At 41.0% G+C, this 12966-nt stretch overlaps 1 protein-coding gene across 1 annotated transcript in view; it reads right to left on the reverse strand.

Annotated features, from left to right (window-relative positions):
- The window catches only part of LOC134577694 (IgGFc-binding protein-like), a 121829-nt gene that overhangs the window by 19378 nt on the left and 89485 nt on the right, over nucleotides 1–12966 (reverse strand). Inside the window, exon 16 of the mRNA XM_063436555.1 lies at nucleotides 10020–10647. Coding sequence (XP_063292625.1) covers nucleotides 10020–10647 — 628 coding nt within the window. The remainder of the gene's footprint in view (nucleotides 1–10019; nucleotides 10648–12966) is intronic.

Below are 12966 nucleotides of genomic sequence, written 5' to 3' on the forward strand. Positions count from 1 at the left end.
TGGAACAAGTTGGACACTGAGCTATTCTGTAGGCACTTTGCAGGCCTCAAGCCCCCAACTTGTGCAGTATGCTCATCAGCAACCCACAGCACTAATTTCTGCCCTAATACAGCTGAGGTAGAACAAAACCAAGCAACTACTAACCCCTCAAGATCAAATAAAGGTTTGAAAGACAAACTAGGAAGAGATATTGTCTTCTTAGGGAAATCCCAAGTATGTAACAATTTTAATGCTGGCAATTGTGGGTTTAGTTCTTGTAGACTAATGCATGTTTGTTCACACTGTTTTAGGGCTCATTCCAAGACAATGTGCCCAAATAAAGCTTTCCCAAAACCCTATCTCACATGCATGAACCTCAGCTTATTCACCGATTTGCTACATCTACACCCATCACGACATTTCAGTGACTACCTCATAACAGGTCTATCGGAGGGTTTTCACACAGGGTTGATACATTTACTTACAGGCACACTGGAATGTGACAACTTACTTTCCACACGAGATGACCCACAGCTGGTACATAAACTTATCACAATCGAGGTGAACCAAGGGTTTTTGCTGGGTCCTTTCCTCTCACCACCTTTCACTTCTTGGAGAACCAATCCCATTGGGATTGTCACGGGGAAAAACTCACTTAAACCCAGGCTGATCATTGATTTATCCGCACCACATTCCTCCACAGTCCCTAGCTTAAATTCCCTCATACCATCGGAAGAGTTTTCACTACATTACGCCACTATCGACCATGCCATTGGGGCTATCATAAAAGCAGGCACAGGGGCATGGTTAAGTAAAACGGATGTATTGAACGCCTTCAAATTACTTCCTATGCACACTAGACATTTGGCACCTTCACGGCATTAAATGGGAAGGGTTATACTATTTCTTCACTCGTCTCACTTTTGGCTCTAAAAGCAGCCCGCGTATTTTCGACACATTTGCAGAGGCCTTATGTTGGTTGTTACTCAATGTATGCAAATGTCCCTCAGTGATTCACTATTTAGACGATTTCCTCACAATTGAGAACAACACACTTTCACCCACAAGTTTAAGACACATGTTGGCATTATTTGAGTCACTTTCTATCCCAGTCTCCCCACACAAGACCCTGGGGCCCGACACTCAGATGCAATTTCTGGGGATACAACTAGACACAGTACACATGCAGGCTAGCCTCCTTCATGAGAAAATTGAGCGTATCCTGGCAAGCATTGACCATTACCTACAGCAAGGTTGTTGCACAAAAAAAGACCTACAATCATTGCTGGGATCGCTTAATTTTGCAATGAGAATCATTCCTCAGGGGAGATCATTTATTTCACATTTGCTGTCACTATTTCCACAATTTACCTCAGACACATCTTACATTTCATTAGACAACCACGCAACATCCGATTTGCGCATGTGGAGAATTTTCCTCACTTCTTGGAACGGGCGTGCCATGTTTATACCACCTCACTCAGACACTTCACCTACACTATGGACAGACGCTGCAGCAAACACAGGGTTCGCAGCCATATGGGGAGACCAATGGCTTGGGGGGCCGTGGCCAACTGAGGTCAAATCACTCACAAAATTCACAGAGACCTCAGCTTTATTTGAGTTGTACCCCATTGTGGCAGCGGCCGTTACCTGGGGCCACCAGTGGTCCGGTCACACGGTTTGGTGCTATTCTGACAATATGGCTACTTGCCATATTGTCAATAAAGGCCGGTCATCATCCCTGGTAATTATGAGGCTCTTGAGACGACTCACATGGGTAGCAGCCACTTGTCAATTCTTTCTAACATGTATTCACGTTCCAGGGTGCACAAACATCAGTGCTGATCACTTGTCTCGATTTCGTTTTCAGGAATTCTTCACGACACTACCCACCGCCTCCAGACGGGCAACTCCAGCCCCACTTTTCACAGACATGATAATGGATTAAAAGCTTTGTTAAATCACGCACGTCACATTTCTCACCTGGCACTTTCTGTAAATACAAGAAACACTTACGACAGAGCATTTCACATATTCAGGAAATTCATCACTGATTTTCACATTCACGACATGTTCACGATAGAATCAATATTGGGTTTCACTTCTTTTTGCCACATCAACCTAAAACTATCATTTAACACTATTAAACTATACCTCACGGGAATTCAACACCACATGCTTATTCAACAACCCAAAGCCACCAGTTTCCTGTCCTCATATCAAATCAAGACAGTTCTTAGAGGCATTAAAAAATTAGACACACATGTCCCCGCAAAACGACTACCTATAGATAACCATATATTTCATGCACTAGTCAACTTGTTAGATTCCTCCCCTTTTGAGCCCAGGACAAACACGGTAATAAAGACAGCCATATATCTAGCTTTTTATGGATTCCTCCGTCCCAACGAATTCACAACTAGGACTATTACGACCACCGATTACTTAAGAACCATGGACTTAGAGAAACAAACGACCATTACCTACTCATACTTAAACACTCAAAAACCAGCACCATGGGTCATACCGTTACGATCCCCTTGTACCCTACTCATAACAAATGGTGCCCGGTACAAAATGTTGACAATTATCTGCAATCACTCCACAAACAACCATTACAACCTTTGCTAGAACTGCACGGTAACGTTCTAACTACAGCAAGGTTTATGCTCTATGTAAGACTGCTGTTGACTAGACTCGGCTTGAACCCTAGTCAATTTTCAGGTCATTCTTTTCGAATCGGGGCAGCATCTACAGCCTCTGCTAACCACATACCTCCGCACATCATCAAAACAATGGGACGCTGGAAATCTTCCGCTTATACTCTCTATATACCCAATCCTGTTAAAGAATTAAGACTAGCTTTCTGTGACTTATCTAAATAAAGTTTTTGGTCAACGTATTATGTCTTATGGTATTTTATTTTTGCCCACTTTTTACAGGCCTACTGCTCTGTCGGTTTCGGCACACCACAACCGACTAATTCCAACTAATCGGTATTTATGTTATTATATGCTATGATCTCATATACGGCTATATTGCCACGACCACAAATATGAAGGCTTGGCCTGTAGTTGTGGGAGGGGCTTGGTTTCCCTATAAAAGGGCTACCAATCCACTCTCACATTACCGTCAATGGTCTGGCGAGTCACCCCACCCGCCACTCCCTCTATTACAAACACCCTCTAAGGTGGGCCCACTTTTTACAGGCCTACTGCTCTGTCGGTTTCGGCACACCACAACTGACTAATTCCAACTAATTGGTATTTATGTTATTATATGCTATGATCTCATATACGGCTATATTGCCACGACCACAAATATATATATATATATATTAATATAAAAAATACACTTAGTATGACATTATATATGTATGTTATGGATAGAAATTAATGTTAGTAAAATGTCTATTTATTGAAATCGGCTGCTAGAGCATAGAGCACCCCCTCCCATCCTGTGTTCATTAACTACTCAAAATGTCCGCACCCCTCCCATTGTGTAAAGAATGTAAAGAATGTCATGTACTAAGATGGCATCTCCCTCCAGAGAGCTGCACCTAGAATGCTCATGACATCACATCCTGGGGGAGGCACATTAGATAAGACACTTAGCATTTACCAATTAAAACCGTATTCTCTCTGTTATCTTGCTTTCTGCATATGACGTATTTCTGCCTTTATAAGGGGCTCTCCGCCCTCCTGATTAAACATTCCAAAGTTTTTAATTGACCTGTGTCTCAGTGTGATTTAGTTCAGAGCGTGCACGCATTCTATTCAATCTGGACAGGGAACAGATACTCAAGTAAACACTTGGTTTGATCCAAAACATATACAGTATAAGATATAGATATATATTATACAGATATAATATATATATATCTTATATATATATTTTTTATTTATTCACATTTTTTATTTTATTTTACAGATGCCAGGAGACTGCCTGCAGTGGTCGGGTAAGTAAGAAGGACTTTGAGGACGTACTAGGTACGTCCGCAGTCGTTAAGGGGTTAAAAGAACAGTAGTAAGAAATATTGGGGATAGTTTAACGCTTAAACATGTTTGTTTGTTTGTTTGTTTTCTGTGTGTGCTCGTTTGTCTCTTCTAGCAGGTTCATAATTCAAGCCACCATTTGTCTCTCTTTTTTTTCCCTTTTTTTGTAAAAGGTGTCCTAGAAAATGGCATATCTCCCTGGCTAATTTGTGGTTGGGCTTGACAAGGAGGGTACTCTTTAAGAACCTAAATCTGGAGATTTTCTCCAGGAAACGTTGTATACAACCTATCTATGTCGAATTGAAGTTCTTATTTTTTTTAGTGTTCTATTTTTATTTTTTTTTGTATTTACTTTGCTCAATGGTTTAATTTCTCTAACACTGTGTTCAGTTAAATGCTTGATCTGGGCAAGAGAGGGTGGCCCCAAATATTTGATTATGGTTAAGTTCGCTACACTAAACGTGCAGGGCCTCAACTCCCATTTTAAGAGATCAATTTTGTTCCAAACACTGAAAAAGCAGAAAGTTGATATATGTGCCATCCAGATGACCCACTGGAAACAGGCAGGTAAATTCATTTTAAACTCAAAAGATTTTTCCACAATTATTTAGTCCTCAATGACTGACAAGAAAAAAAAGAGGTGTTGCCTTATTTTTCTCCAAGTCCTAAGATTTAATTATTAAATACGGTAGGTTGAATCCGATGAAGGAGTTAGATAAAATTGCTTATACCTTATTCAATATATATGCACCTAATCGTATGGCAATTTATTTTGTATCAAATTTTTGGGATAGACTAGACAAGATAATACAAGGTTCAGTAATTTGGTTAGGCGATTTCAATTGTGTCATGGAGTTGGACAGAACTTAAAGATGGACATTCATTCTCAGATAGAGCAAATGATAAAAAAAACTTTATCACGAGCAACTCGGTTTCGCTCCTTGATTCACAGTATTGCCCTTCTAGATACATGGCGAACCCACCACCCGGATGGAAGGGATTATACGTGTTTCTCTAAGACTCATTTGTCTTATTCGAGAATTGATTTTGACCAACTTTGACACAGCTGGAAGAGTAAAGAAAACCCAAATTATAGAAATTTCCTGGTCTGATCACAATATGACTTATATGGATTTAAAAGACTAATTTTAAAAGATAAGACCTGAATGGAAATTAATGGAATTCCTATTAAAACCTCCCAAGAAAAGGGACAATTTAAAAAAAAAAAAGGCCTTTATTTTAAAGAGAACATTACTCCCGATTCCTCACCCGCAAATATATGGGCAACGTTTACATGTGTTATAAGGGGCTGTAACAGATCCTTGCAGCTTCTCCCGAAATCCCAGCTGAATACTGGCAAAATAATGATTATAGCTCCCAATCCCCCAAACATGAGTCGAGACTTCATGAAGGGGTAAAACGATCTGGTTTAATGCTGGCCACAGCTCGGCCTTTTAGGATGGTCTTAGAGCAAGGGTTAGTCCCACAGGGACCTTGTGGAAGACTGTGACAAAATACAGTAACCAATCATTTTACATTACAATATTTAACACACCCACACCAACAGTGAAATCCCTCCTCTCTATCCTGGAGATAATTGGCTTAAGTAGTTGGAGTAAACTTAATTATCTCCAAGAAGAGAGAAACATGTTCTTTTTAGATTATAACAAAACTGTATTAACTGTATGCATCTACATTAGGTGAACTAAACAGTGTACCTGCAAGGGAGACTCACAGCGACATAATGCAGCGTGTGGAAGCTGCATTTGCCTGATTCTGGCACAACTTGTACGAAAAGCTGCACGCACACCCGGCAGCCCAGCACACCAGTACAAAAAAAGGCAAGCCGAGTCGTCCCCATGTGAACATGGGGAAAGTACCACTGCACCAGCGGACGGAGCGCAAGTATCGAGCCGTGCACGGAGGGAAGAGACGCTCCACTCCAGGCAAGGCCGCAGCCCCCAAGATACTTGCCCAACAGAGGCGGCGACGTCGCAACAAGAGCTCCGGCTGTCAAGTACCTCACAGAGACTTAGCCTCAAGACAGGGGGCCCGAGCATGCAGCCTCACGATGTTGGTCATCGATCCGACCCAGAACTGGGTGACCTGTGTGCCCGACCCATATACGGCAAGACTCCCATTGCAGCTCCCACAGCACCCTTTCTCGGAAAACCCAGTGGCCGCCTAACAGAGTGGGAATTGGCTAAAGAGGACTGCCTGACCAACACCGGTCCACTCCCAGCTTGGCTTCCAAATGGTGGACTCTCGTGGCACAGTTAACTGCACTCCGGATAGCCCTGTGTTTCTGACCTCCCTGGTACCCTGTCTTGCTGTGACCTGCCAAAATTGGGAACAGCGACCAGAGCAAAAAGCCCCATATGCTTACTCTGCTTGTTTTCTATTTCTCTTGTTCCCCACCTCTCGTTCAAATGATATACGCATCACCTGCATTGCCCCATGAAGGACTGCCATTATTAATTTACAGGACTGCAATGCTATGTTAGAATTGTCTCAGAAAACCAGACCAGCATCACTGCATAGTTACTCAGGGAGAGTCAGTCCGTTTAGCATATGCATTATAAATAGCATAACTCACAGTTAAACCAGTTTTCCCATCTTTGTTTGTATTATCGTAGCATGACTTAGCTTAACCTCACCTACTGAGATCTTAGCACACCCAAAACAACTAACTCCTGATAATTATGTCATAATATAAAAATGTGCACTGTATTCCCATGCCATGCCTTAGTTAAATGATACTAACTGTTAAATCGCGAACACATGCTGTTGGGGCATGACAACGTATATGTTATTGTTTTTTCTTTATGCACTCAAAAATAAAGAATTAAAAAAAAAATGCATATTAAAAAAATAAAATTAAATAAATAAATATAAGCTATAACCTCCATATAATCCTGCCATGTGGCTCCCAAGATGGTGCTGACTTTCTAAATCATGGGGCTTCTGCGGGTGTCCCTAGCTTGCCTCATCATAGTGGTAGACTAGGGATATCCAATCAGAGCTTGCCCCTATAACAGTATTTATTATAACTATGATTCCCATTTCTCTGATCAGGTCAATATTAGTAAATATTGACTCTGATCAGTGTGGATCTCCTTCCCTCTCTTCACTTGTGTTTTAGTGAGAGATCTGTGTTTAGGTAGAGAGATTTAGGTAGTTTTAGGTAGGGATTTGTAAAATTGTGAGACCAAAAGGCTCTTTTCAGAGCCATTAACCCCTATCTTGCCAGTGATCACTATAATCACTGGCTCTTGCACAGCAACACTTTTTTGCTGTCTTTGCATTTTTTTAGGGGTTAATTGTGTGTGTTTTTTTGTGACAGATCACTAAGTAAAGTGATTGTGATCATGTCACAGAGGTCACATAGGTCATATGGTGCGTCTATGTCAGACTCTGACCCTGATTTTGACAATGCCAGGTGCTCAGATACATCATCACTAGATACAGTGTCTGCTGCTAGTGATGTATCTAGTGATGATGTATCTGTGCCTGCTAGTCGCCCTGCCAGAAGGAGACGTGCTGCTCCAGCTGGCAGAACTGCTGAGGAGTGGGTAGTGCCTCATCGCCAGGGGCCAGACATCCCATCCTTTACTGCAAATCCTGGCAATAATTTGGATGTTACAGGATTTAGCCCTCAGAAGTTTATGGAGGTATTTATGGGCGATGATGTATTGGGGAACATTGTCGCCCAAACTAATTTATATGCAGATCAGTACCGTGCTGCAAAGCCTGAATCTTTTTTGGCAAAGCAACAATGGGCCCCCATCGATGTGCCAGAATGTAAATTATTCTCATAAATAAGCCCTCCATCCGCTTCTACAGTTTCAGCTCCAGATCATTTTGGGGATTTTGTACCGTGATGCACCTGCTCCGCAGGTGGTGATGGGAGAGAGCAGAGTTGGGGCTACACAATTTATTTTTAAAATCCCCCCTACCGCGGCAAAGCAGAATCTTCAAAAAAGATGCAGAGTTTGTTTTAAGTGGGTGCAGAGAAAAGATACTGTATATTAGTGTCCTGATTGCCCTGGACAGCCTGGACTCTGCAGTGGGGACTGCTTCAAACAATATGACACACTGGTTTAATTTTTTTTTATTTTTTTACATTTGCCGTCCATTTTTGGGGGGGGTTATTTTTACCCTATGTATGTAAAAGTTTGACAAAACCTGGTGGTATAATTAGTGCATGAACAGTGTTAAAATACCACCATTTGAAATACCCTAGGGTGTCTACCTTTCAAAAATATATGGTTTGATGGAGGTAAATTACACTGGCCGTCTTCAAAAATGTCCCAAATGGAACATGGGTGCATGATGACCAGCTGTTAATATTTCAAGTTGGAAAACAGGAATGCGCACCCTCCAAATAAGGTCTTTTAGCCCCCAGAGAACCCGACACACCTATACATGGGTGGCATCGCTGTACTCAGGAGATGTTGCTGAACACATATTGGGGTGTTCTTTGGCAGTAACCCTTAAAGCTCTCAGTATATGTATTCTTAAAGGGTTATGTGTATCAAAAGAATCACCAATTATTATTATTTTTTCAAATTTGGCATAGATTGGTGGTAAAATGGTTGCATGAAAAGAGCATGAAAAGAGTCAAAATACCCCAAGTTTAATACCTTAGGTTGTCTTCTTTTAAAAAACATATACATGTGAAGGGTTATTCAGGGATTCCTGACAGATATCAGTGTTACAATGTAACCTGCGTAAAAACTTTTTTAAAATGCAAAACTTGCAAAAAAAAAAGCTAAGAACATGTTAACATTGGGTATTTCTAAAATCAGGATAAAATTTGGAAACTATTTAGCACGGGTGTTTTTTGGCAGTTGTAGATGTGCAACAGATATTGGGGGTCATAGTTCCCCAAAAATGTTTTTTAAATTTTTTTCATTTTTTTAGTAAATTATATGATATGATGAAAATAATGGTATCGTTAGAAAGCCCATTTAATGGTGAGAAAACTGTATATAATATGTGTGAGTGCAGTAAATGAGTAAGAGGAAAATTACACCTAAACACAAACATGGCAGAAATTTAAAAACAGCCCTGGTCCTTAACGGTAAGAAAATTGAAAAACGGTCTGGTCTCTAAGGGTTTAATGAGGATCCTATGGCAAGAGATATGCAAATGATTGCTGAAAAAAAACCTGCTACAGAAGTTAAAGAAAATTAATGTAAATAAAGCTCTGGGGTCTGACGGTATTCACCCACGAGTACTTAAAGAGACTATCCAGAAACATATCCGTTTTCCTGGCACTCTCCCTCCCACCACCCATCCCATGTTGCTAAAGGGATTAAAACCCCTTTCAGTAACTTACATGAATCGAGCGCCGATGTCCCTCGAAGCTGGTTCAGGCTCCACCCACGCAATGGCTGCGCGCATTAGACCTCCCCATAGGAAAGCATTAATTAACGATTTCATATGGGCATTCCGGTAATGCTGGAGGTCCCCATGTATAGCGTGAGGAAGTCCAGCGTCCACTTTTCGGGTTTTAAGAATCCGGAAGTCCCTCTAGTCCCTCTAGTCCCTCTAGTGGCTGTCTGATTGGCGTATGGGATAAATGGTAAATGGTTAAATATCGGAATCTCTGTAAACTACTATCTCTTATAGGGAGGTGTTCCGGGCACGCTTGAGGGCCCACTGAACTGTCTCTCTTTCCCCAGAGAGTGTGATTTTTTATTTTATTTTTTGTCCTTTTAGACTTGTTGCTGTCTTTGTAGATTTAATGTGTGTCATGTATGTTTTATACTGTTAAAATTCGAATAAAGATTTTTTTTTTATTTTCAGCTTCTCTCAGCTGTGTTGTGATGCCTCTGCTGCAAGAGGGAGTTGCAGACATCTCAGGCTTCCACTGCACTTCTGCCTCATCCAGCATTCCATCTCTGGACATCATGCACTACTACAAAACCTCAGAAAGCTCCATGTGCACCTCCAAACCTCCTATAGGGAAACCCTCACAAGACAAACAGTCAAACATATCTAGGTAAGTGCAATAGAGAAGAGTAGAGAACAACTTACAGCAGCTGGTAATGTTCCGCCAAAGTCCATCAACGATGGCTCCAGCATCCTGGCATTCCTCCGCATAGGCTTGTAAATTCCTGCACAATGCTTGGTCTCCAACATCTCCGGTGCACATATCATTTACACAGTCCTTCAGATAGGTGTCTGGAGACACTATATCATGGCAATCTTTAAATGGTCCTAGGGGGTCTCTTATCAGCCCACATTTTGAGTTTGAACTGGCCTTTTTTTCTTCCTCTGGGGAACATTGTGGGCATGTCCCCTTACAACCTTTACAATCTGTCCAGTCTCCAGCAACAGCCCAGAATGAACCAAACTGTGCCGGATCATTAGCAATGCTGCCATTTGGAAAATGGAAATCATTAGATAATTCACCATTAAAATCTCCACAGATGCCTTCAGTATACCTAGCAAAGGGATTTTCAACCTTAGTAGATCTAGCAAAGGAGTTGGGAACATCATTAGACGTAGCAAAGCTGTTGAGAAGCTCTACTTTAATTTTTCTTGAAGATGAAAATGTAAGAATAAGACCAAAGCCACTGAAAATCATATTGTTTCCTTCTTTGTTGACCTGGATTTGACCATCACGTGACTGATAAGGCAGGTTATACTTCTCATTTTTTATCTATGTGAAAAGAAAAGTAGATGGGCTATTACTGGAGAGGCACAGAATATTAGTCACTTAATCATCATCTCAGGTAGTGGGGTATTATATTTAGTATGACTACACAAATATACTCAAAGTAAAATTGAAAATTACGATCATGAGAAGAAGTATGTAAATGTAGAAATTATAAAAGTCTATATCATTGCGATGAAGAGCTGACATAAGAAGAATTATTCTTATCATTTCTTTAATGACATTATATAATTTTAAACACTTGTATTGAGTAGATATTGTGACCCGTAAAGAAACATTCCATCTTTAATAAAAACAATATTTGGTTTTAATATCAGATAAAATAACAAGTACACACAGTTGTGAAACACACAGAAAAAAAGTTATAATAATTCCCCTTTTTAACAAGTGGCCCATCATCTGCCCCAGGGAGACTGTAATCAATAGTCTCCCCTTCCTCTTCTGGAAAAAAAAGTTGTTGCATGTATGGCATATGGCAGCAATGTTCCAATAGAATGCTTCTCTTTCAGTAGACTAATGCTTCCCTATTCTAACTCTTCACTTCCATGTGAATGATCGCTCAAGCAGAGTGAACCAGGAAGCCAATTTCTCTTGAAATAAGCGGGGGTTTTTTAAAGTTCAGACAAGGGGAACAGTAGTAAAGGGTCAGCGCTGAAAGAACAAACTGGGAAAAGTGAAATTAAGACAGCTTTCCTCCAAAAGGAAGGGAATCCCTCTATCCCTATAGTAGTGAGGCAAGTACAAAATATTAAAAAGTGTAGAGGATTTGCGCCACTCTAAAAAGACACTGGTGAGTATGTTATAACCAGCATAAGATGCCTTAAAAACAAATAAATATAAAATAAGATATATTGAAAATAAAATATACAAAATATATGTCCAAGATAGAAAGTCCAATAAAAAAAATTATGGTATACACTTTCCGGAGGAGCAATCACGAATTTGTTCAAGGAAAATTTTCTTGTTGGGATATCAGATGCGGTCCGTATATGGAAAGAAGGAGAGGATAATGGTGCAGTATGTCCAGAAAATATAAAAAATAAGAATAAAAGTATATATGGCCCTACTCACGTTTTTTAGAGCTTTAAGCCAGCTCTAGTATGAAAGGCATACAGTGGTACAATCCCCACTTATAGGATACGTGAAGAATGGTTTCAATGATGTGTGGACCAAAAAATAAAAATAAACATCAATAGTGCTCACTGTATAAAATAAACCAGAAGAATAAAGAAGAGAATATTACTCACATTTAACAAAGCAGACAAACTGCTCTGGCACTAGATAGGGCACGGGTAGTATAATCCCCACCTAAGGATTTCTTGAGTAGTTATTATTATTATTTATTATTATTGTATTATGTATATAGCGTCAACAAATTCCGTAGCGCTGTACAATGGGTAAACTAACAGACACATAATTGAGATCAGACCACTGGACGTACAGGAACAGAGGGATTGAGACCCTGCTCAATTAGCTTACATGCTAGAGGGAGTGGGGTATAGTGACACAAAGGGTTAAAGTAGGGGAATTAAATAGTTTGTTAGAGAAGGGTTTATTGAGTGCTTGGTAGGTCATTTTTGACAGTTGCAGGAAAGGAGTCATGGGGTGGAGGATGAGAAACCTGCTGACAGTTTAATTGATACGCTTTAATGAAGAAGTGAATTTTCAAAGATTTTTTGAAGAAGTGGAGGCTGGGTGAAAGTCTGATTGAGGAGGGAAGGGAGTTCCACAGAATAGGTGCAGCCCTGGAGAAGTCTTGAAGGCGAGCGTCAGAGGTGGGGATCGGGCAGAGGATAGGCGTAGGTCTTGGGATGAGCGCAGGGGTCTCGACGGGACATACTTGTGTATGAGGGATGATAGGTATGTTGGAGCAGCATTATGTAGGGATTTGTAAGCAAGCGCCAGAATTTTGAATTGGGCCCTATATCTAACTGGAAGCCAATGCAGGGACTGACAGAGCGTGGAGGCGTGGGTGGTGCGACCGAACAGGAAAATAAGCCTCGCAGCCGCATTCATTATAGAGTGCAGCGGTGCAAGCTGGGAACATATAAGACATCTGAGAAGGGGATTGCAATAGTCAAGGCGAGAGAGAACAACAGCATGAACCAGTACCTTAGCCGCGTCCGGCGTTAGATATGGGCGGATGCGCGCTATGTTCTTGAGTTGGAAGCGTCAGGATTTGACTATTGATTGGACATGAGGAGTAAAAGAGAGGTCAGAATCAAAAAGAACCCCTAGGCCGCGAGCCTGCGAGGTAGAGGTGATAGTAGGGCCGTTGACTTGGATGGCGACAGACACGGGAGT

This window comes from Pelobates fuscus, chromosome 11, assembly GCF_036172605.1.
Source record: "Pelobates fuscus isolate aPelFus1 chromosome 11, aPelFus1.pri, whole genome shotgun sequence".
Classification (NCBI taxonomy): Eukaryota; Metazoa; Chordata; class Amphibia; order Anura; family Pelobatidae; genus Pelobates; species Pelobates fuscus.